General features: G+C 47.5%; 1 protein-coding gene across 6 annotated transcripts in view; it reads left to right on the forward strand.

The window, feature by feature from the left end:
• TEX2 (testis expressed 2) overlaps positions 1–24,853 on the forward strand; it is a 105,477-nt gene that overhangs the window by 75,742 nt on the left and 4,882 nt on the right. For 5 of the 6 annotated variants that reach the window (XM_047081615.1, XM_047081613.1, XM_047081616.1 and 2 more), the window contains 5 exons: positions 2,646–2,792; positions 7,017–7,116; positions 16,422–16,554; positions 22,383–22,508; positions 23,964–24,173. In XM_047081615.1, the coding sequence (XP_046937571.1) occupies positions 2,646–2,792; positions 7,017–7,116; positions 16,422–16,554; positions 22,383–22,508; positions 23,964–24,173 (716 nt within the window). Of the gene's footprint in view, positions 1–2,645; positions 2,793–7,016; positions 7,117–16,421; positions 16,555–22,336; positions 22,509–23,963; positions 24,174–24,853 lie in introns of those variants that run through there. The other variant, XM_047081617.1, reaches the window with a different exon arrangement.

Here is a 24,853-nt window from a genome sequence, read left to right on the forward strand (position 1 = left end):
AACCCGTTTGCTGTGAATAACTAGTGTTGTAAAGAAAGGTTAATAAAGGGTAGACTCCCCCACGTGAGAAGGGAAAGTAACCAATCCTCTTATGTTGCCTACAGATCTAAGCAAGACACGTGCTGCCCTGTGTGGGCACAACTTGGCAATGTCTAAATACCCGGGGGAGGAGGACATTGTTCTTGGATGGGTGTTTACTCAGAAGCCTGTGTAGATAATCTGATGAGACTCAAAGACCGTAACCTCAGAGAAGCTGGACCATATCCCCTTGGGGGCTGGGTGCAGATGTTCAGGCAGAGAGAAAAGTGATTCCCAAAACCATGTCCCATCTGTGGCATGACTGAGTGCTCAGTGATCACAGACTTCTGCTCCTGCATCTAGAACCTGGTGCTAGAAATGTCTTGGTTAGGGGTGCCTGGCTGGCTCAGCCGGTAGAGCATGTGGCTCTTGATCTCTGGGTTCAAGCTCCACATCGGGTATAGAGATTACTTAAAATCTAAAAAAAAAAAAAAAAAAGTCTTGGTTAATATCAAAAGATACTACAGCACTGGAAAGAACAGAGGTACTGTATATCCACTGAAGTGTTGGAATGACCAACATGTATTATTTTTTAAACAAGAGTTTAGTTGTTTTTATTTTGAGAGAGAGAGTGTGTGCTCAGGAGAGGGGCAGAGAGAGAGGGAGAGAAAGAGCCCAATGTCAGTGCAGAGCCCGATGCAAGGCTCAGTCCCACAAACCGTGGGATCATCACCTGAGACAAAGCCAAGAGTCAGACACTCAACCGACTGAGCCACCCCGGCGCCCCCAGAGTTAATTTTTTTTTTTTTAATGAGACTCACCAACATTCCTAAGGGACACCCATGAAAATACCCGAATTTAAAGGACTCCTAGAACACAAAATGTCCCCTGATAGTCTCCCCTTATGTGCGATAACATTAGATTAAAAACCACAAGCAAACTCCCAGACCCCCAAGGAGAGAGATGGCATCTGCTCTGACAAGACTAGTGGACAGGTGGGTGCCACTCAGTCCACTAGGCCCTGTACAAGCTCAGTGACCGGTTCCCCTGCCTCGGACCCTCAGAAGTCCAGGCTTCAGAAAAGTCCATGTAGGTACATGCCACAGGCCTTTGGGGTACTCACAAGTCATCAGATCTCCAAGCGTCAGGTCCACGAGCACCAGGCCACCTGGGTACAGTCCCCCTGGCCAAGGCACACAGCTGTGATGTGGGCAGTCACAGCTGCCTGCCACAGACAGCGCCGGCATGAGCACACACACACTAAAAGTGTGAAGAGGGCGAGAGCATCTGACGTGCGTTATGGCCGCAGACAGCCCATAGGGTCAGAGCAGATACATTTGTACAAACCGTAGAGGGAAGAGAAAGGGTGAACAACTCGCTGATTTCTGCGTTTCTAGTTTTTTTGGTCTTTGCTTTCCAAGGCAAATTGTTTCTGTAAGGCCATAGTCTAATTAGAGACCTCAGCATAAGGAAATGTCTTGTCCACCAGGTGCCAGTCACACCACCTTCCTCCCTCGGGACAGAGCAGGTGGAGATCAGGGAGAAGGAGGCTCTGAGTCAGGCTGTGCTGATAAATGAGGGGCCTCAGGCAGGACACTGAATGGTTCCAAGTCCGTTTCCTCATCCCTAAAATAGAAGTAAGGGTTCCATGTTTCTGGGGCATCGTAGGGCATAAATGAGGGAGCCTGAGAAACAGTCTTATCACGGGGCCTGGCGCAGGGTCAGGGGGCAGCAACAGTGACCACGGTGGTGGTCAACAAGCATTACCTGCACTGCCAGGTGCCCTGCCACACCCTACCTGGCCCTCTCCACGCCAGGGTCCGTCATCTGATGATTAGCCTTGGAAACCAGAAACTAACTCAAATTTGTCCTTCTTCCGCCTTACACGCTGGCCATGCTAGATGTTTAAGACAGGTTGTACCAAGTGGAGGTGAGACCCAGGGTATCTCACTGGGCTGACTTGGGGAGAAGAGCTGTAGGAATTACACAGAATTCTCGAGAGCGAGCTCTCTCTAATCCAGGGCTGTGGTTCTCAACCTCACCTGTTCGGGACATCAATGAGAGAGCTTCTGAAAATTCTGATACTCGCTTAAATGAGTATCTCTGGGTATAGGGCCCAGTGTAAGCACCCTTCCTGCCTCTCTCTCGCCCAAGAGGGCTGTGGGTTCACAAGAACCTGGCTGACTGTAGGAGTCCTGGGCATGGGACGTTTTCGGGCTGCTTTGTGAGGACCAGCCTGATGGTTATATGTCCAGGAAGCCTCAGCTGGAAGAGGTAGGCAGACATTTAATCAGAGGTGTCATTAGTCAAAAGTGGGTACCAAGGTAATTTGGGAGGCAGGACAATCTGGTTGAACTGATTGTATGAAATAATTAGCTGGTTCACAGGAAGACGGGTAGTAGAAGAAAACAGACAAAGAGGAGTTTTTATCTGTGATGGTGGCTTTTGTTTCTCCCTTTTTCTATTCACTGACATAATGTGAGACTTGTAATTTATAGGAAAGAAATACAACTCCCGTGGTCGCCCATCTCTATAGGAAGGGAACCTTCAGTGACTTTGTAAAAATAAGCACCTGTCTTGTTCTCCAGTTGCTTTCCAGCTAATTTTGGTTCCTTTTCTTTTGCCAGTTGCCAGAGGCTCCACCCTCGGAGGAGGAAGAACAGGAAGCCTGGGTGAATGCCTTGCTTGGAAGAATGTTTTGGGACTTCTTAGGAGAGAAATATTGGTCTGATCTGGTGTCTAAGAAAATCCAAATGAAACTCAGCAAAATAAAGGTATCGTTTTCCACACGAGAGGCTTCCAATTTTCATACTTCTTAATTTGGAAGTTTTGTATCATTATGTCGTAAGTGAAAAATAATTTGGCTTGAAGCATATAACATATGAGAACAACAGCTGTGACCTCGGCCCTATGACTAACCATACCTGGGGACTTAATGAATGTTCCTGTTTACACTTTCCTTTTTGTTGCCCACATTGTTATCTATTTTAGGTGATAGCCCAGAATCTGATGTGGGAAAATGTGAGCTTTTGTAGCTGGTTTGTCGTGTAGACCACTGCTATCCTTCAATTAGTAAGGAACTTAAATTGTATTCCTGGAGCCCACCTAGCCTCACCGTCTAGGGGCCGCGCCATCCTTGCTGAGAAAAGTGCCAGACTACAAACCTCTTTCCCAAGTCGCGCTGCCTCTCCAGGCCGGGAAAGTTAGCATGGAACTCTAAATGTGTCTGGGTTTGACCTTTACTTCTGGCCAGATGGTATTTTATTTTGGGCTCTCTCTTTGCTGAAAAACACCAGTCCTTGATCCACTGATCAAGGGCCCACTTGGAAGTAATTTTAAACTGCATAAATATTACTCACGATTGCCACTAAATGAGTAACTTGGTACCACCTCTGCCAACCCAGAGACCTTGTTTAGGTTACTTAGAAGTAAGTTTTTGACCAAGCGAAGACCCAGCCAAGGAAGAGTCACTTCGGTCCCCAAATCGTCACTGAGAAGTTGCACAGTCAGCAGCTTAAATCAGTGGATCTTTCTGGGTCATAGATACCTTTGAGACGCAGAAATGAATGGATTCTTTCCATAGAAAAATGCGTAGTGATGCAGAATTTTGCCCATGACTTCAGAGAGTTCAAGGACTCCAGGTTAGGAAACGGTGAGCTAAGGTAAAATTGCATTAGAAGGAAAATGTGGGCATGGAGAAGCTTCGATGTGACTTTTCGTCTTTCCTTTGGGTGACAGACCAAGCCCCGGGTGACAGATCAAGCCCTGGCAGGCTGTGTGTGCCAGCCGGAGGCCAGTGTCCTCTCTTCCCTAACCCCTGATGAAGAGGAGAGGCTGCCTTCTGAGCTGGAAGAGTGCATTTCGAGGCAGAATTCGGGGCAGGGATTTGGGGGGGCTCAGTTGACACAGGTCAGCTGTTGTTTTTCAGGTAGATTGAGGGTTGAAACCGCTCTGCCAGCCGGGTCCAAGAGGAGGGCAGGAAGTGGCGGTAACCCTCCCGTGTTTGTAAACAGGCAGCCGCACTGGAGCTCACTCAACCTCTTCCCTCTTTCTGGAGAATGGTGGAGAGCTTGAGTTCCTGGGTCAAGACACGCAAGCGGGGCCAACACTCCTCTTTTCCCAGAGGCCTTCCCCGAGCGTGAAGGCTGGGGTCCCTGGCATGGGAGGCAGAGGGCAGGGCATACCTCAGCTCCAGACAGGACACTGCTCTCCCTGTTACACACATTCGCTTCTCTCGGGTGCTGGAAGTCCATGGAACCTCTGCCCTCCTGGCGGAGATCGGTGGGCTCTCTCATCCCAGAGGAAGTTGAGGGAAAGTCTGTCATTTTCATCTTCTCCCCCTGCTGGTCACGGGCTTTTTCAGTTTACAGACTTAAAGCTGCCTTTTGTGTTGTGAGGTCAGAAGCGCTAGAAGGTTAGGATGGAGAAAAGTGGCCTAGATTCAGTAGTACCAGCAGTTCAGAGGCAGGGACTGTGCCCCCTCCATTGCCAGCCTCAGCAGCTCCACCTTGACCCTAGCTGCTAGCCCTGACTGCCCCCCTGCAGACCAGAGGACACCCTGGATGTGATGGAATAAGCAGAAGTAGGATATTACTCAAATTCTGAACCTCCTACCACCCTTGCCAAGAGAAGTCTTACTATCACCAGTGTCCAGATATCCCGGGAAGGACTAAACCTGGTAGCCAGTGTTGGTTAACGGCCAGTACAAGAGCCCGCACAGCTGTCTGCTGTGACAAAGATCTCCCCTGTCTCCTGCTTTCCCCTGAAGGCCTGACATGTGGAGAACTCTTTGATGTCCTTGCCCTGCAGTCTCAGTTTGTCACCCTCCCATGTGAGAGTGACTCATGTTGTGAAAGAGCAGCCCTGTGTGTGTATCTGGTGCCCAGTGATGGTTTAAAGCAAGCTGACTTTCTGCCCCGACAAGCAAGTACATTCTTGGCCCCAGCCGGCCCCTCCCAACACCGCCATGGGGCCTCAGTCATCATGGGCCTCTTGTGCCCCGGGTCAGCAAATGTTGTTACCGCAGACAACTTCCAGCGTTCTCCCCCACCAACCTGAGAATGTTCCATACACCTGGATGTCCAGCTGGGTTTACTCGGGAGGGTAAAGAACATGCAGTGGGTTCTTACCTCACGGTGGTGCCTTTGGGTGGGAAGAAGAGAGTTTCTGGTTGAAAAGAGCAGAAGGAGTGACTTTTCCTTGCCTTCCCCTACAGAGTACGAAGGAGGCTGACCAGGCTAGGGCCTGGACCTGAGAGTTTTGATTCAGATCAGTTGTGATTTGGAGGGGGAGGGTGCTTAGAGATGTTCTAGAATCTTGGAGTTGGGCACTCTGGTGAATAAGTAGGAAGCCAGGTCCTGCTGAGTCCCTCCCCGTTCTGCTTACTGGTGATTAGAGCCCAGCTCAGCCCTACCGAGTCTTTCTCAGTCCCCAGTCCCACAGCCCTTCCCTTGTCTTAGATCTCTCCTCTGCCCTTGCGGGGAACTGCAGGGCACAGGATAGGAGGACTGGGACGTTGGACAGGAGTCTGGGAACTCAGACCCTCTCTGCATTCACTCCCCTTGGTCAGTGTCGGACTGCTGTTCCCACAGAAACCCAGCGTGCCCCTGACTCACTGGGTATTAGAGTGCTGATAATAGACAAAACAGTCTGGGGCAAGGGTGCGAGAATTTGGCTACATTCTTGGCCAAGTAGCATTCTGTAGGCTGACAGGGAGGCCAACTGCCACATAACACTGATGCCTTGGAAGAAGGTTTTCCAAATACAGCAACCACCAATTAATTCACATGCACGTTTGAGTACTGTCTCTAGTCACATTTTGTCCATCACAGCCATCATAACCTCTCTAATTTCAGTATATTGCATGTCTTACACATGCAGTTCAGGTGAAAGAAACATGGATGGGTTAATTCTGTCATCTTGAGGCAAAGTAGGAATTTCTAAGCATATGAGTACTCAGATTATTTTCTTTAGAGCAAATTCCGACTGATGCTATATTAGTTGGAGTCCCAGCAGGAAACAGCACACTCAAGGGGAGTAACCTGAGAGGAGAGTTGATTAAGGGGAAGATTTATAATGTGTGGGCCAGTGTAGGAAAACCAAAAGGGACAGGGCAGGACCCAGGGCTGGCAGCTCCCTGTAGGGGAGGGTTACCGCTCCCTGTAGGGGCAAAAGCAAGGAGCAATTACCAGGCCTTGGGCAGCATGGCTGTGTTGCCTGTCTGACAGGAGTGGTGGCCTTCAACAGAGGGAGGAGACAAATCCCTGACAATACTCTTCCCCATGTACCTCCCTTCTTCCCTGCCATTGGTGTATCCCATGGGTCAAGCCCAGCCAGAAGCCAGAGGGCAGGGTAGCCCATTGATGTGGTTTGCACAGACCAGTCTCTCGGGGTAGAGTGAGGAACTCGAATCCAGGGTAGGCAAAAGGAAAATGTCAAGCACTGGTTCAAGGGATGTGATTTTTTTTTTCCCCAAGGATTTTAATAAACACCATGAATTTGCCTATCAGAAACGTTGGAGCAGTTAGTAGTCTAAGAGAGGTCCACTTTCCCACACTGTAGCCAACTCTAGTGACCTGATCAACATGGCTGACACCTTCTCCTCAGTCAGGTCTCTAGCCAGACAGCACTCTTCACAGAAGCCTTCGCTGACTTCCTTGGCCAAAATAGCCACCTCCCACCCACACCCCAGCTCCCTCTATCCCACTACTTGCCTTACTTTCTCTGTAACACTAATCACTCTCTCAGGTTATTTATTTGTCTACTTCTTTATCTGTTTCCACCTCTCCAACATAAACCCCACGAGAGCAAGGACCTCGCCTGACTCGTCCACAGGTCTCTCTGTAGGATGATGCCTAGTATGTGGTACGTGCTCCATAAATTTTGATTAGATGAATGTGTCCCCAAAACCTTGACCGTCGTTCCTTCTGAGAGTATGTTGAATTCTAACATTGACCGGGTAACTAACGTCTCATTCATTGTTTACTTCTTTCCTCCAGCTCCCCTACTTTATGAATGAACTAACTCTGACGGAACTTGACATGGGGGTGGCTGTGCCAAAAATCCTTCAGGCCTTCAAGCCTTATGTTGATCACCAAGGTAACTCTTAATTGCCTCTAGCAGAGAATCGCCCATTTGTACGGGTGTTAAAATGTCTTAAAATGTCTCCATCACAGCAGATTGAATACCAAAGCTTTGTGTATAGAGGGGGTTTGGGGCCTTTTTAAGCATCTGTCTCATGTCAATTGTCTTTTGTTCTTAACAGTCACAGCTTTCAGCCGATAGGGAATAGATCCTAATTCTTCTAGTCTCTCAGATCCTTGAAGGTCCTCACCCAGCCCAAACATGCCCATGTACCAGTTGGTGGGGCCTGGGCATTTGTGTGATTTAGAAAATAGCCCCTGCCCTGGATGGCTGCAGCCCTTGCTAGGGCTTTCAGCCCTGCTCGCCCCCAACGTGCACCTGCCCCAGCCTTCATCCCTTACCAGGTGCTGCCATTCTTCATATGCATTCGCACCTTTGCGTTGCCCCAGCTTCTAGGTTGCAGATTCTTTGACCTTCATGTTTCGCATCTTGATGTTCCTTCCCACGCCTAGTAGGCGCTCAGTAAGTATTTGAAAAAATGAAGACGTGTTGTCAGCAATATTTTGAGAGTATCTCTCTCTGCTGGGGGAGGGTGCTCAGATTTGATTTTTAAGACATGCTCCTGACACCTTATTTACACCTACTCTTGTGAGTTGGGGCAGAAAGAACTGATTAGGATGTATAGAGTTTAAATAAAATTATGATGTAAAAGGGGCACCTGGGTGGCTTAGTCATTTGAGCGTCTGCCTCTTGATCTCGGCTTGGGCCTTGATCTCACGGTTGTGGATTTGGGCCCCATGTTGGGCTCTGCACTGGGTGTGGAGCCTACTTAAAAAAAAAAAAAAATGGACATAAAGACTTGTGTGTATTTTGTGTCACGTGGTTTTAAAAGAACCATGATGGAGGAGTGCCTGGGTGGCTCAGTTGTTGAGCATCAGACTTGACTTCAGCTCAAGTCATGATCTCACGGCTCATGAGTTCGAGCTCCGCATCCAGCTCTGTGCTGACAGCTTAGAGCCTGGAGCCTGCTTCACATTCTGTGTTTCCCTCGCTCTCTGCCCCTCCCCCACTTGCATTCTATCTTTCTTACTCAAAAATAAATAAACATTAAAAAAAATAAAAGTTTAAAAAATTTTAAAAAAATAAAAGAACCGTGATGGAAAATGTAGTACACAGGAATGGGGGGAAATCAGAGGCGCAAGCCAGGTAGGCGAGAATAGTCCATGAACAGGCCGGGAAAATCTCTCCATCGTGGAAGTGTTCGACTTCTTTTATGTAGTATTCCTTTCCAGATGCACCTCTTTCCACCTAAACCAGATTGACATTATTCCTCAAAGGCACAGGAACAAGGTGGAGAGAAAATAATTACAACTTTCCGAGGGTGATATCTGTTTTGAAGTAAATGTTTGGTAAATTTATAGCATCTATTTTTGTCTCTGTATAGCTGTATCAGATGGCTCTTGAATAGTTTAATGAAATCATTTTCAGTGTTGTATACATTTGATGTGAATACAAAGAGATTTTTTTCTAGCCCTACAATTATTGCAGCTCTGATGATCTCTTTAGCAATATTTCAGCCTACAGTGAGCCCATATTTCCATGCTTTTAGTATTACATGGATTTCAGAGATAGACCAGAGTGTTATTTACAAGTCCAAAAGTCCACCTAATACCTGCACGTTAAGATCACCTGTAACCCCTTGATCATGTCTACACTTTGGTAAATCTGAGTGTTCCTGGGTTTGGTTAATTTATGGTTCACAAAGGGTAATTCTAGAAAAGATAATTTGCAAACAACGGTTTAGCTAGAGTTCTTTTAACTACATGTGAAAATTTTAAAGGTACATTATTTATATGTTGAGCACCTAGCTAGGATCTCCACCTCATCGGTGTATGAGGGCTGCCTGCCTGTCTTCCTCTGGCTCTGGTGGGCTCTGGGCTCCCCTTTGCTCTTGGCTTTGTGAGGAATTGACTAGTAACAGGCTGGTAAATGATCAGCTAACATACACCTCAGGCTTAAAGAAAGTTAGTAAATAATACGTGTACGTGCTGTATTTCCTAATGTGTTAGCAGTCTGTTATCTCTGTCCTTTGTTGAACTAATAGAAATTTCCAGCAAGAAAGAAGCAGGGCCACAGCTGGGCTTTGCTGTATCTAAGGAGTGTCCCCGTAGCTTTGAACTCTGCTGCTTCCCAGGGCAGCTTGGTCAGGCTTTGAGTGAAATTCACCAAATGCCTAAGCCTCTTTCCTCTTCCTCTGGAGCAAGACATTTCACTACCCAGATCAAAGCTTTGCCAGTTTTTAATCCATTCGAGGCTCACTTAACTCCTTTCAGGGCAAGCTTTAGACATCTGCCTGCTTATGTAATAAGGAAGGAAATGTTATGAAAGAAAGGAATGATAAAAGACATAAAGCCTGTGGGTTTTAAAAGTTTGATCAAATTAGGTTTTCCCAAGTCTGCAAAGGATGCTTGTGATGGTACAACAGACATAAACGTAAAGGAAATGTGCTGTTTTGGATTCCATTGCTCTAAGGGAAACTTTACTTTGAAGGAAATGAAAATCAAGAGTGACTGGCTAAAATGGACTCTGGAAAGCAGAGCTCACCTTCCGGGGAAATACAAGCCCAATGAAGAAGGCTTCCACAGCCCTAAAGATGGGGCACCTTCTGGGGGAATCCCCCACACACCCTTTTTTTCCCCCTTTTTTGTTTCCTAACTTACTTGTCGGAGACAATGGCTGGGGGGTGGGGGTGCAGATACTCGGGCCAAGGCTGACTGGATCACTCCGTCCTCAGGATGAGCGATGAACGGTGGTTCTGAGCACAGCTCTGGGGCCGGGCTGTGGGATTCACAGCTCCTTGTCCTTGAGCAGTTTCCATAAACCTTGCTAACCCCTCTCTGAAGTGGGGAGACTGTGACTTGATGGGCAAGGCTGGTCTAGCACTCAGTGAGTTATTGCATGGAAGGTACCTGGAAGGCGTGATGCCAAGGGAGTGCGGTAAGTGCAGGCTATTATTTTTACCATTGATAGTGGTGCCTTCGCTGCTGCTGCTCTGGGAGAGTTTAGAGTGTAGGTGGCTATGGTGCCCAGTTGACCCATTTTACAGGAATAAACGGAAAGAAAAAGGCCATCCTCGGCTGTCGTGGCCTTGCCACTAAAAGGAGCAACGTCTGTAGTTCCTCTGAATGAAATCACATGTCGGCCACCATCGGCCTGTCTGAGTCCCAGGACACACAGCCAGTTGAATGACCACCTTCCCCAGGGGCGTCTTCGCTCCCCATCATTGCAGGTGGCTGGAAGAGGGGAAGACTTGTCCCTTGGAAACTGGCTGTGCACCTGCTGCTTCATCTCTGACCCCTGCACACTCCACACGCACCTCTGACTGAGGGCCATGCGTGGGTCTCCTTTCTTCCTTCAGGCCGCATGGCAGTCAGATGCCCTGGAGGGTCAGAGCAGCGCCTACCGGCATGTCAGTCAATGTCAGGATGAACCGAGGATGTGGGCTCTGACCCCTCAGGCTCACAAATTCATTTGGTCTTCAGGACTTTGGCTGCATGTATTTAAACCTACAAATAGGCACTGAGCGTCCACCACAGACAGAGTGCCATCTATTTCAAGATTCCCAAATAACAGCCCAAGCTTTGACAGAAGGTGTTGGATTCTGTGGCAAGAGTACCGTGTCCCACAGGAACAGAAACCTTGTCTGTTTTCAGAAATGCCTTTGGTCATGACCAGTGGTATCTGCCATCTACGACTTGCCTTCCGGACCTTGACCTTTAGTGCCTGGTGCCTTTATCAGGTGCTGGGACCGAAGTTACTTTGCCACTGAGTATTGCAGAAAACTGGAACCAGAGCCGGTCTGTGACCTGCCCATTCCTTCCACTACGCCCTTGTTAAGAACCTAGAGGAGAGGGGCGCCTGGGTGGCTCAGTCGGTTGGGCGGCTGACTTCGGCTCAGGTCATGATCTCGCGGTCTGTGAGTTCGAGCCCCGCATCGGGCTCTGTGCTGACAGATCAGAGCCCGGAGCCTGTTTCAGATTCTGCGTCTCCCTCTCTCTGACCTCTCTCTCCCCTGTTCATGCTCTGTCTCTCCCTGTCTCAAAAATAAATAAAACGTTTAAAAAAAAAAACCAAGAGGAGAGGTGCGCCTGGGTGGCTCAGTCGGTTAAGCGTCCGACTCGATTTCAGCTCAGGTTGTGTTCTCACGATTTGTGAGTTCAAGCCCCTGTTCGACTGACAGTGCAGAGCCTGCTTGGAATTCTCCCTCCCCCCCACCCCCCACCTTTCTCTCTGCCACTTCCCCGCACGCACTCGTGCACACTCTCACTCTCTCAAAATAAATTAAGAAGAAGAAGAAGATACAGGAAAACAGCAGCCCAGAGTTGAGCACAGTGACAGGGCCAGACTGTGGGGCTCAGCACTGACAGGAATGGGCCCACACTTTCTGACCGGATCATGCGGCAGAAAGAAAAATTACTTTTTTGTGGAACGGGAGAAAAATACCATTTTGTGGAATTTGGTTGGGATGGAAGAGAGGAGACTGATTCGATCAATCTTGAGAGGCGGAGCAGTTTCCGAGAACAATTACAGGTAGACAGAGCGGCATCAGTCCTAAAAGACACACCCAGATACAAGGAATGCTGGTTTTCTGTGGTATTTGAGTGAGCAGTATGGCATCAGGAACAAGACAGTCCCTGGTGTGCTTTTCTCAGAACCTGTAACTCCAACGTCTGTTCTTAGTAATATATTATTAAATGTTCCATTTTAAGAAGTTTGTTCTTTGGATGCCAAATGTTGATTCTCAAAGTGGAAACCAACCAGTAACAGTTAAAATCAGCAGGAAACAGAGGAGCAGATGACACAAGGGCCAAGTTCAGGTGAGCGCGGCTTTCGGTTCTTCTAACCTCGCCGAAGGAACGGGTGCCCTGTTGAACCTACTTCGGTGAGACTGATGCCTTTTAGTTACTTTAACAGTGGCGAAACCGTGAGCTGCCGAGAGAAATTACTAGATTTATGTGGCCCCAGTGAGACTGTTCCTGTGTCCATGGCGTCTGTCAAATAGAATATCAGGAGAAGGCCAAAGGATCTGTATTCTAGTTGTCTCTAGTGACACTAAGGCGTGCCAGTCTGCACCAGGTGGCCTTAGGCCGTCTTTATCTGTCTTCAGGCATAAGGTGCCTGAGGGCAGGGATTCATCTCAGTGGCTTCAGCTCTGACATCTTGCACTGAGAACTCAAGGAACATTTTCGGTGGAGCAGGTCAGCAGTCTCCTTCTGAGCAGTGGCAATGGTGACTGATCCTTCCCTCATGAAGCTGGAGAGTGGAAAAACAGCCATTGGAACTCCTCACAGGTGCTGGCATGAAAACCGACTGAAGTCGTCATTGTCCGTTTTGTTCCCCATGTTGCCACATCACGTACCAATGGTACAGGGACTTGTTAGTCATCAGCTACTACTCTTCACGTGAGGACCGCTTACGTGGGGGAGATCTGTTACAGACTGAATGTTTGTGTCCCCTGTCCCGTCCCCCTCCAAATTCAAATGTTGAAGCCCTAACCTGCAATGTACTGATATTTGGAGGTGGCGCCTTGGGGAGGTGACCAGGTTTAGATGAGGTCCTGAGGGGGAAGGGTCCTCATGATGGCATCGGTGCCCTTATGAGAAGAGACCAGCCAGCTAGCTTGCTGTCTCTGTCTGCCGTGTGAAGACACAGTGAGAAGGTGGCCTTCTGCGAGCCAGGAAGAGAGCTCTCACTGGGAACTCACTAGGAACTGAATTGGCCGGCACCTTGATCTTGGACTTCCAGCCTCCAGGACGGTGAGAAATAAATATCTGTCGTTAAGCCAACCCAGTTTATGGCCGTTTGTTATAGTGGCCCAAGCAGGCTAATAGGAGACCCTTTGTTTTCATGGCCTTTCTGGAGAACCTCTCTGTACACTGATTGCCATACTCCTGTTTAAAGGCTTCAAAATTGTCCGGCTCAACGTTTGGTTTTTGTCCTCGAGTGCTAGAGCAGGCGGTTATAGAGAGCAGCATTTTATTTTATTTTATTTTATCTTATTATTTTTTTCAATATATGAAATTTATTGTCAAATTGGTTTCCATACAACACCCAGTGCTCATCCCAACAGGTGCCCTCCTCAATGCCCATCACCCACCCTCCCCTCCCACCCCCCATCAACCCTCAGTTTGTTCTCAGTTTTTAAGAGTCTCTTATGCTTTGGTAGAGAGGAGCATTTTAAATGAAATGCCTCGCGAAAGGGTCTTAACGTTTGTCCAGAGCACAAAAGAAAGAGCTCTCTGCACCTACATTCATGCGGGCTAGTCGTGTTCAGCTTGGTGAGCATTGAGACCCCGGTCACGGAGCAGGGCGGGTTCCCATCCTTACATTGTTGACGCAGATTGTCCGCACCGAGAAGACAGCCTTTCTAGTAACTGTTCATTTCATCTTTCACTCATACTGGCAGGAGCATCCTGACTCACCCATTATGTAACCGTGTGGTCTCAGCTCCAGGTTGTGTGAGCTCCAGGCTTTTCAGGATGCTTTTTGGCTTGCTGAATCATTGTCACAGAAGAAGATTTTTCTTTGCACCTAATGCTAAAATAGTCTTCCCCTCATCTAAATGCAAGCATGTCATATTAAAGTAATCTGTTGGAATGGCTGCAGTTTATATCTGGTTTTAAAAGTTCTCAGGCCAATCTTGACTCCTTCATATTCTCCCTGAGAACCAGGGCTGAACATGGCCCTGTGGGTGGGCCTATTGGGGCATACACAGTGATACGAAAACAGACCCTGCTCCTCAGGCAGAGGCTCCATCAGATAGATGTCCATGCTCCGTGCTCTCCCCAGCCCAGACAGGACTCTCTGCCTACCTAGTGCCCCATTGGCCCCGTGGCTTTCTCTGGGCTGGTCCCCGTCTGCCATGGCAACAGCGGGAACCTAGGCTGGAGCAAAGAGTCATGGAAGTCGCAAAGTGGGCTGGCGACAGCAGAGAGAGGGAAGAGCCCCAGCTGGGATGGACACAGCCCTCCCCTGAAGAGGCAGCGCAGCCCCCTTGTGCACATTAGGAAGCCCATAAACAGAGGTCTAGAAAGTTCCAGTGGAACTCAAGCCCCAGTCCACATGCCAGGGCTCCATGTGCGCCTTCCCTCTGCCTTCCCCACCCCAGCTCCTAGCAGAGGGAGCTCTGGACCACACATCGCTGGGCTGAATGTCCCAGTTATTGGGGCATAAGCCAGCAGTGCACTAAGCTATAGTCACACCTCCTCGTTTAAAGAAACGAACAAAACCTACTTTATAAGAAGTAAAATTGTGATGCCTTTAACATGACCATCTTCAGAGGCACTATATACTATTAATATTTATTGGAAGCCTGACCAGGGTTTTCAGAAGAAGTTATTTCTGAATATATACAGCAGCCAGGTAGTTTGACTCCTATCGATTCTCAAGTTAAAAAAAAAAAAAGTGGAGGTATTATACAGCGATAAATATCTTCTTTATTGATATTCTATCTATATTGAGTTGAAAACCTATTAATATCTAGCCTTTTGCCCTATTTCCTTCTCCTGGAAGTGATTCTGACTAAATGTCTTTATAAAAGCAGACGTACCCTTTGTTTCCAGTAACAGTACCTTTGAAGAGCAAGCTAATTGATGATTTTTAACTGCTTAACATAAGCAAGAAATAATGCAGTTTTGTGAGTTGCGACAAACAAGACAGTCACAGTTGATCTGCATATCACTTAATGTCATTCATGGAAAATAATTACCTCCAATTATGATGAAAAGAATTTGTTGAAAACAAAATGGAAATTATTCTGCCTTTAGTGAAGAATTATACCATTAGTGCTTCTTGAGGTTAAGCAAAGCTTTTATCTGAAATGGTGGCCAAATAGGGGATAAGTTATTTACTGTAATTGCTTGAAAATGCTGCTGTGTGTGAACAATGGTTTTAGATTAGTTTCCTGCTTCCTTTCAGATGTTGTCATGTGTCTAATGAGGATCTATAAAGTTTATTAACATTTAAACACCCACATGAAGGATCACATTTTGATTGAAAGTCCATGAAGTGTTACAGAATCCTGAGCTGAAAAATCACAGCCTGGCATGTTCTATTGCCAAATCACAGAATCCTGGTGTAGAAGGTCATGAGATGATCCCTGTTTGCATTTTAGACTTCTGGTCAGTGACCACTTCTGTTGGTAGGCCATCCCAGTGACATTCCACAAAACTTAGATATGATCTCATTGACACTGGTATTTTAAACCAGGGTACAAAGTGGTTACCCCACTTTATCTGGATAATTCTGGGGCTTGAACATTAATTATTTTATTTCCATTACTAGGCAATTTCCAGAGAGAAAAGGGTGCTAAAAGTTTTTGTCCCTATCTTTATCATACTGAGCTCAATCTGGAGCATTTTCTGTGCTCCACTGTCCCACCAACATGAGATAATTTCAAGACAGTGGTTCTCACATGTGTCTTTAAAGAATAGCCCAGCTTTGGGGTGCCTGGGTGGCTCAGTCGACTAAGTGTCCAACTTCGGCTCAGGTCATGATCTCACAGTTCATGGGTTCGAGCCCCGTGTTGGGCTTTTTGCTGACAGCTCAGAGCCTAGAGCCTGCTTTGGATTCTCTCTCTCTCTCTCTCTCTCTCTCTCTCTCTCTCTCAAAAATAAATAAACATAAAAAAAAAAAAAGAATAGCCCCTCTCTTCTGCCTCATAACTGGCTGGGAATCAGCAGACTTTCTCCTGGCTTTGCCCTGGGTCAAGTCATCTCCTGTTGGGAGTGTATTTTCTTACTAAATGTGAGAAGAACCCAGAGGACTGGATCCTTCCAATGCTGACAGGTTCGCTAAGCTCACTGTGACCGTTGTAATGGATATTCACATGTTGGCAAGCTGACAAACGCTTGAACCATTTCCAGGAGCTTTTCTTCGTGTGACCTCCCCTTCCCTTGTATGCAGTGTAGTACAGGCGATACAAATCTGTAGACTTTCAATGTGATATAAATTTTTTTTAACTTTTTTTAATGTTTTATTTATTTTTGAGACAGAGAGAGACAGAGCATGAGCCAGGGGAGGGGCAGAGAGAGAGGGAGACGCAGAATCCAAAGCAGGCTCCAGGCTCTGAGCTGTCAGCACAGAGCCTGATGCAGGGCTCGAACTCATGGACCGTGAGATCATGACCTGAGCCGAAGTTGGATGCTTAACCGACTGAGCCACCCAGGCGCCCCATCAATGTGATATAAATTTTTATACTGTCGTTGATAGTCCTGTTTTCCTGGGGGAAAAAAACCTTCTGTTTTTTGCCCTTTCTGCAGGACTCTGGATCGATTTGGGAATGTCCTACAATGGGTCCTTTCTGATGACTCTCGAGACCAAAATGAATTTGACCAAACTGGGGAAAGAGCCTCTTGTTGAAGCCCTGAAGGTTGGAGAAATTGGCAAAGAAGGGTAAGGGGCCATATGGATTTACCAATCCAACCCTGGGGAACCAACCTCTCCCTCTAGCATTTGAGAAGCAGCTTTGATGTGTAGTGGCCTCAGATGTTGGGTGAGCTTCCACGAGATTGCTTTTGGACCACAGAGGATTTCAGGGAATGGTTCCTTAGTTTCGTCCCCCAAAAGCCGTGAGTCCCCACCTCTGCTCAGCACCTTTTGGCCTCAGTGCTGCTATTGGGGGCACAGCATCGATTATCCAGAAAGCATCACTGAGTCAGACCGGCGGGGCAGGTTCATCTGCACAATAAAATGTTCTGTGAAGGGAATCGTTCAGAAACGTCCTCCTTCCACCCACAAACAGCAATGTGTGTTTGTGGGGGGGTCTATCTGCTGTAATCACAAAGTCAGAATTATTTATAATAAGATAATTGATTCTGTAGCCAAGAGGGTGCTCCTAAAGTGTTTTGAGATGTATTTTCCCTAAATAATACAACATTGATTTGCTTAGTAGTAAATTCCTCTCTTTGTAGAAGACGCTGCATCTGCTGCCCAGTTTGTCTGATTGAGTAAATATTTCAAATCTGTGCGATAGTTAATGAAGGTTGATTTATTTTTTCCTTAGATGCCTAGAATGGATAAGCTGGAACTTATACATTTCCATACCCCTTAAAAATGACTGCTTCTGACTGAAAATGTAAATTTGATTATTGTTTTTACCAAACTAAAAATGCTAAGTGGAGTCTATTTCTCATCTGTTTACACCTTTGGTGTGGAATTGACAGTACAATGACAGGAAAACCCCACAAGGACCCACCTTGTCAGGGTCTGAATATGAGACACAGACTCTTAGATTTTTGTTCAGTTATGCTGACCTAATGATTGTATTCATACATGTGGTAACAGTAGATGGGGGGGGGGTCTTGCATTTGAGAATGTGCTTTTACTTACTCTGATTTATCCAGGTTACTTAATGAAATGTTCCTATTTTAATGATTGGAAAGTTTCCCCTGCCGTATGCAATCTAACCTGTATCTGTGCTATTTTCCTTTCATTTTTCTGCTATTTGTTAAAATGTATTTGGATTCGGCAATCTGTGGATTGTATTTTCTGGTGAGTGGTGTTTATTAACTCTCCATGTAGCATTTCATGCCCTGTAGGTGCTGAGTCTTGTTTGGTCTCGTGTGACACCACTAGGAAGCTTGTCCTTAACATGTTCCTGGACGTAGAGGCTCAGTTTATAGACCTGAGAGGATTGAGGTCAGGGTATTTAAGAGGCTTTCCTGGGAGGGAAAATCTTGCCAACTTCCCTGATTTGAGTTGCTGGGCGTTTGATCCAATCAGACTCAACTTCCTGTGCCTGGATGCCCCCACCCCACTGCCCTGCACAGCTGCACTATCAGCCATCCAGCCTATGAGATGAAGCAGACTCTGGGCAGAAGCAACCTTGAAAATGAGGTCTAACTACACAGGAGCAGGACAGAGCAAACTTCAGTCAGAACCTTGTGGAAGGAGACTGTTCTGGAAACAGCCCTGTGCCCAGCACAGAGCTGCTGGGACTCCAATAGAAAGGGAGGTCTTGGGCAGCAGATGAGACCCCAATACATCCAAGTCCCTGAGATCCTGGCCACTTAGGTATTCCATGAATGCTGTTACTCACGTGGCTCTCTTGGCACAATCTCAAGTTCATAAGCCCTGGCTGAACAGGTGGACCTGTTTCTGAGTAAGCAGTGTTTCACTAGACTGCATGAAAAATCTCCTCTGCTCTGGGAATATGATGGTATTTGTCTGTAATATACTTAGAAAGTACCTTTTTTTTTTCCTAGTAGAGACTGGGATAAATGTTTTGCTTCTTCCTGTGAGGGTGTTAAATATGCTGACGTGTAATGGGCTGTCATTTAATTTTAAAGGCAAGGAAAACACGCATTCCCAAAAGTGCTTCATTTGGGAGAAAAAGGCCTGGAAAAATGGACCTTTAGCCTTTTCTTTTTTACATAAAGGACCCCTTTTGGGGAATCTGAGAGCTCTGGATCCTTCTCCCTGAAAATGCCCACTCCATCTGGCTCACAATTTCTGAGTGCACTGAGAGCCTCTGAAAGCCCGTCCATAACTAAGAACCTAATCCCACGAGTGATTCTAGAGTCCACTTCTTCACTTCCTCAGTCATGAGCATATTGGAATCACCCTGAGTCTAAATACCGAGGAGAGACGGACGTCAGTGTACGTGGTAGCTACTGTTGAGCATGCGATCTTTGGTACCGACGTTTCCCTCCACAGTGAATCTCGCCAGAGATTAGGCTCTGGCGGGGCCTCTGCTTTGTTTCACCGCCTTCTTCGGTCCCCCTTCAAGTGTGCAAGTGATTGTGCCCCCGGGGGAGTCTCTAGAAGATGCTGCTCAACCTGTGGGAAGTCCTCCTTACTGGTAGAACGTTTGTTCATGTCCTCACATTATTACCCTGAAGATGACAGTGAGAAGTTGAAATCTGTGTGGCTTTATTCTAGTGAAGCCCTTTCTCTTTGAAATATGTGTAGACTTTATATTTTTAGGCATTTTTCCTTCAGTCTTGATTTCCCAAATAGCCATCCTGTGGCACACTGTCATTAACGTAACTCTGGGTGATAATGTGCTCAAAGTGGAATTCAGGTAGCTAGCTGAGCGGCCATAACTGTATTCGACCTGAAGAGGCCCAGAGCGAGTCAGTAAGGGAAACATCCTACATGTTGGCCGCTGTCTAACGGAACCGTGGCTTTGGGGTAGGGCATGTCCTATAAGGCGCTCAACCTGTTCATGCATTACCCTTGCAGCCTGGGTCCCGTGTGCAAGTCCCCACAGGGAGGCCCCTGTGACCTCCATATTGGGTCACTAGTCCACAGCGTAGCCCGAACCACCACCACCCCGAAGCCCCTGTGTTTTGGGAGCCGAGTGCCTGCAGCCCACACTGTGACTCGGTCTAGCTGGGAGGGTGTGTGCACGCGTGTGTCTGTGGCAGATGCATGGTGCTGATTTCACTTAGAGAAAGTGAACACGTTCTCCCGTGCGTGGCCACCTCACTGGGCTGCTTAATGTAACTATGCAGCCTTCACTTAAAGCATTCTTTGGAAGCTGCCTTTTAGGACTGCCTCCAGAGCCTGTGACATTCTTTTAACTGTTCTGAGTATCAGCGAATCATCCTGCTTTGTAGATGGATTGGATCTTAGAGAAATTGCTAGAAGTTGTTCAGGGGTGATGGTGATCTTGAGACCAAGAAATAAGATGTTTGGTCCAAGATAGAGTATCAGTGATAAAATAATTCATTTTTTCTTATGTGTCTGGCTCCAAGCACGTATCCAAAGATTTTTAGCAGAGGCAGCAAAACTAGAATTAGCCCTTTAAGGCGGCTCTTTGAAAGGATGTCATACTCATCTGGATTCTGAGGTGTGTTTTAAAAAAACTAGGCTTATTAACGTTCCAGCACATCTTTCTATTTTTTTTTTAATGTTTATTTTTGAGAGAGACCGAGCATGAGTGGGGGAGGGGCAGAGAACCCAAAGCAGGCTCCAGGCCCAGAGATGTCAGCACAGAGCCTGACACGGGGCTCGAACCCACGGACTGCGAGATCATGACCTGAGCTGAAGCCAAACACTGAACCGACTGAGCCACCCAGGTGCCCCCCCCAGCACATCTTATATAAGAATGTGCAGTGTATCTTTCTCTGAAGTTCATGCTGACATCACGAGATCATAAAATTCATGTTGAGTTATAAAACTAAATATGAGCCAAACAGTTACATGTTTAGTTAGTAAGAATTGGGTGCCACGTTGGGGTAACCGTTTGGTCAAAATCAGAATTTTATGTCATCTGATCCACTTGCACTGATATGGCACTGTCTAAATTATTAACTTCAAGCCGCAAAATTTATCCTGTGCTCTGTCCTGCGGAGGATTAATTTGGGAACCTGAGAGCTCTCTGCAGTGCTCAGCCTTTGGCATCTTTTGCCTCAGGGCTGGAGGCTGCCAGATGACAAATACCAGTGGGGAACAGGAGGGGCTGGTGGCTCAGCAGGTTTCGCTGCAGTCACAGATCTTGAGGTAGCTTTTTGTGCTGCGTGGAGGGGGAGCAGGCTACCTGCTCTGGCGGGACACAGACTCCTCGTCTGAGGGCACATCTAGAGCCAGGAAGCAGTCCTCGTACCGATGGACAAGTGAGATGGGTTTCTCAGATGGTTGTGTTATCTTGGGGACTTGCCTCCCTGACTTTCCTCCTCTCAAGACCCAATTTATAGGCGTTCTTGGGACTAATATTTTGCTGCGCACATTTTATGTAAAAGAAGATCTCTGTGAGGACTGCCTAACCAGGGAAAGCTCTGAAATGGCTTTGCGACCAGTGAACACCCATAGCATTTCCCGGACTAGCCAGGACTCTAACGGAAGGAGGAAGAAAGAGTCAGTTAGGTATTGTCTCCATGGTCAGGGACAAGAGGCTTTTGTACGTGCACGGGGAGTTTCCCTTTAACTGTACGCAAGCCTGTTGGTGGAACGGCTGGCTCTAATGTTTCAGAGCCGGGGTCGGGGAGGATCCGGGTGTCCTGCCAGGGAGGACACTTGTGAGGTCCTCTTACAGTCAGGCTCCTGTTTCACAGGGTGGAGATTTCAGCTCCACCATTCTAGCTGGGGCCTCTGCTGGGCCTTCAAGTCTGCACGAGCGTGTGTGCTCTGCCCTTGGGTGCCCTTGGCCACTTTTGGCCAGGAGATGACTGCCCCCTGTGAGCATCGGAGGGAAACCCCGTAGGGATCACACCTGTAGGGATTGGACCTAAGCTCTGCTGCCTTCCCAGTAATTTTGTCCTTATCAGAAATGCAAGGCTCTGCTTTGTGACCATATGGTTTCTTAGTAGTGTTCAGAGACTACTCTGTCCCTCGTTGGCTTCATCCCAATCAAGTCTCCGAGCCTCAGAGGTGAGCCCTACCTGTCTGCCTCTCTGAAGCAAAGCCGCCATCCAGGGAGGGAGCTGCCTTTTGTGGGGCGAATCCCGGCCAAGAACCGCCCCCCCCCAGTGCCATTAGAGTGGCCCTCGCCACTGCTAGTGATCTAGTAACCCCCATGCCTCTGGAAACTGAGTATCCCTGGAAAGATTAATGGGGAACGTTGCTCACTGACGAGGCTTTGTATCACTTTCTTTTTTTAAATGGTTTTTAAATTTGTATTTCTCCGGGCAACTTCCTAGGCTCTCCTGTCGGTTGTTTCCTAGAGTCCCTTGAGGTTTGTCCCTTGCGATTGTTGGCTTTTTCTGTGGCCTTTAGGAGCCAGAGCAGGTATGGGATAAGACACATAATTTCACTAGGAAGGAGTCTTGAGTCAAAACTAATCTGGAGGTAACTAAGGCAGAAAGCATCAGAGTCACTGAACTCAGGCAGAGCCCAGGGACTTGCCTAAACATCCCCGTCATCCCGTCATGTGTGAGAGGAGGTTATGTCGCCAACATCAGCTGTCACCTCACCCTTGCAACCATTGTGCTTTCCATCCATCCCCCCGCCCCCCGCCCCGCCACTTGGCTACTGCTGCACTGTCGATGAGATCACTGCATTTTGTGTGGACGGCATCACACTCCCACCACCTGTCCGGACGCATGCACAGAATGGAACTCTTGAGCCCCAAGTCCTGTGCTGCTCTCAGGGCACTTGGCACTGAAGAGTCTCCGGGTAACCTGACCAACCCGAGGGCTCTTGGATCCAGCCTCTTCTTTTCTGGGTGGGTTGGGAGAATGAGGACATGTTAGCGGTGATGGCGGTGGAGCATGTGTGTTCTCTTTCTAAGCAGAGCCTGAATGAAGGGCAGGCTACGGTGGTGACTCTGCCCTGATCAGTTGCAGGCCCAGGGCGTACTGTCTGGCGGACAGTGATGAGGAGTCCTCCAGTGCTGGCTCCTCTGATGAAGACGACGCTCCAGAGCCCAGCGCGGGAGACAAACCGCTCCTCCCAGGGGCTGAAGGGTGAGTGGATCCAGCTTCCAGGGCTCCAGGGCTCAGGGCACCAACTTGGGTGTCCTGTATAATCTTTCTTCTTCCTCCGTATGAGTGAGTGACTTTTACATTAAGAACCCAGAGTCAGTGCTTAAAACTCCAGCCCCCACAGCAGAAAGACCCAAGAATTCTTTCCATAGCTAAGAAGATCCCCATCAAAATGGCTTTCTTGGGCCAGTGAAGAAAATTATTAATAGAGCATTGAAAGGCGTGTTTAGTGCAAGGAGCTTACACAACACCTCCCCCTAGTGCCCGATGGAGAGCATCGCTGCCCTCAGTTGGGTCACACTTTCTCATTGAGCTGCCGGTTCCTACGAGGCTGGAACATTCGGGTGATTTCTTTGGTGAATTTTGAAGACGTGGGCTGCTTAGCTGATCTTTTGGGTGATGGACTTCATTTTCGGGGCTCCCTTTGTCTGTAACTCGGACTGTGGAATAATAAGAATGCTTAAACAGCTTCTCTGTAAGGATCTTTTAATTATTCGAAGTGAGTTGAAGCAACTAAGATTATAAAGAAACCAGAGATTCAGAAGCATCTGTAAGAAAATATCAACCTGTTCACTTTTGAGATCCTACAGAAGTTGGAGAGAATCCGGACGTGGAAGGGTCGATACTAACACTTGGGTTCATTATTTAAAATCTACCCTCTTGACCTTAAGAATGACTGCTTTTCCCTACACATATACACATACTCTTCCTGGCACTCTGGAACTCCAGAGGATTTTAAAAAGCAAATACCCTCTCTCCTTAGGGCAATCCTATGGTTGATAGGACCTGATACAAAAGCTTGCTTCGTGGCCTTCTAGCATGCCACCTGAGGTAACATTTTTCTTTAGAAAAAAGTTCTAAGCCCTTTGAAAAGTAGTTGCCACTGAAAGTTGGTATGCCATCACCTAAAAGACATCAGTTAATGACTGTGTTTTATGTCCCTGTCAGATGCAGCACGATTTCCTATTTGCTGTGTAGACATGGGGAAGTTTCTCTAGGAGAACTCGGGATTTATGTTCAGTAGTTGAGGGCTGTTGAGGAGGACAGGTGGGATGCCTTCTCTGCACTGTGAGAACTTTGTCTCTCCATTGGTCAAGACCTGGGTCCTGTCTGATGTCTACACCTTCCCTAATGTAGTGGTTTCTCCACTGGAGGTTGTTTTGCCCACGAGGGGACATTTAGCGATGTCTGGAGGCAATTTTTATTATCATGACTCGGGGAAACATGCTGTTGGCACCTAGAAGGCTCAGACCAGGGTGCTGCTAAACATTGTACGGTGCATAGGACAGCCCCCACCACAAAGAATTACCTAGTCCAAAATGTCAGTAGTGCTTAGGTTTGGAAACTCTGGTCTAGAGTAAGGTGAACGAAGAACCACAGAGGTTTTGTGTATGAAGGAGCAAAGTTTGTACTAACATCTGTGTCCTTCATTTAAAGGTATGTTGGGGGTCATCGAACAAGCAAGATTATGAGGTTTGTTGATAAAATTACCAAGTCAAAATATTTCCAAAAAGCAACAGAGACAGAGTTCATTAAAAAGAAGATTGAAGAAGTCTCCAATACCCCCCTGCTGCTCACTGTGGAAGTGCAAGAATGTAGAGGAACCCTGGCGGTCAACATTCCACCTCCCCCGACTGACCGAATATGGTGCGTACAACCTGTTGCGTGGCCATAAAAATCCAGCCTGCGTACCCTTGAGATTGTGGAAAGTGCCCTCTGGGCAGAAGCACTTACACACGTTTTTCATGGAACCTTAATGTTTGTCACAAATCCAATTCTTTCTTCTGTGAACGGTTCATTCACATTTAAAGCTTCATCTTCACATGTTTCTATTCTCGGTCTTCCTCCTCTCTAAAGCCAGTTCTTTCCGCCAGTTAGAAGAGCTGCCGTCTGTAGAGCTCTTACTCTCTGCCTGGCCTGGGGTGTAAGTGCCTCACAACATCCTGCAGAGATAGGTACCACTGTTATCCCTGCTTTACAGAGGGGGATCACGCATTCCGCAGAGGCTGAGGTGCTTAGGGAAGGCTCCCTGGGTTAGAGCGAGGTGTTAAGGAGTCAGAACCTATGCACTTGGTTACTGTGGGAGGAGGTCTATCCGAGGAGTTGTCATCGAATGAACTAGTGGCCCTCAAATCAAACTGCACATCACAGTCATCTGGAGACTCGTTAAAAACGGAGATGCACCCAGCCCCCAGGATCCATAGCATGGAGAACTAAGCCAGGATTGAGAACCGGTGAAATGTCCTATTCATGGATCCAGCAGAAGAACATCACTATCTGTGAACTGCAGCTTAAAATTGACATTCCAGGGGCGCCTGGGTGGCTCA

Source organism: Lynx rufus, unplaced genomic scaffold (assembly GCF_022079265.1).
Source record: "Lynx rufus isolate CCGP_SWC_20201006 ecotype Redwood Valley unplaced genomic scaffold, mLynRuf1.p SCAF_18, whole genome shotgun sequence".
Lineage (NCBI taxonomy): Eukaryota > Metazoa > Chordata > Mammalia > Carnivora > Felidae > Lynx > Lynx rufus.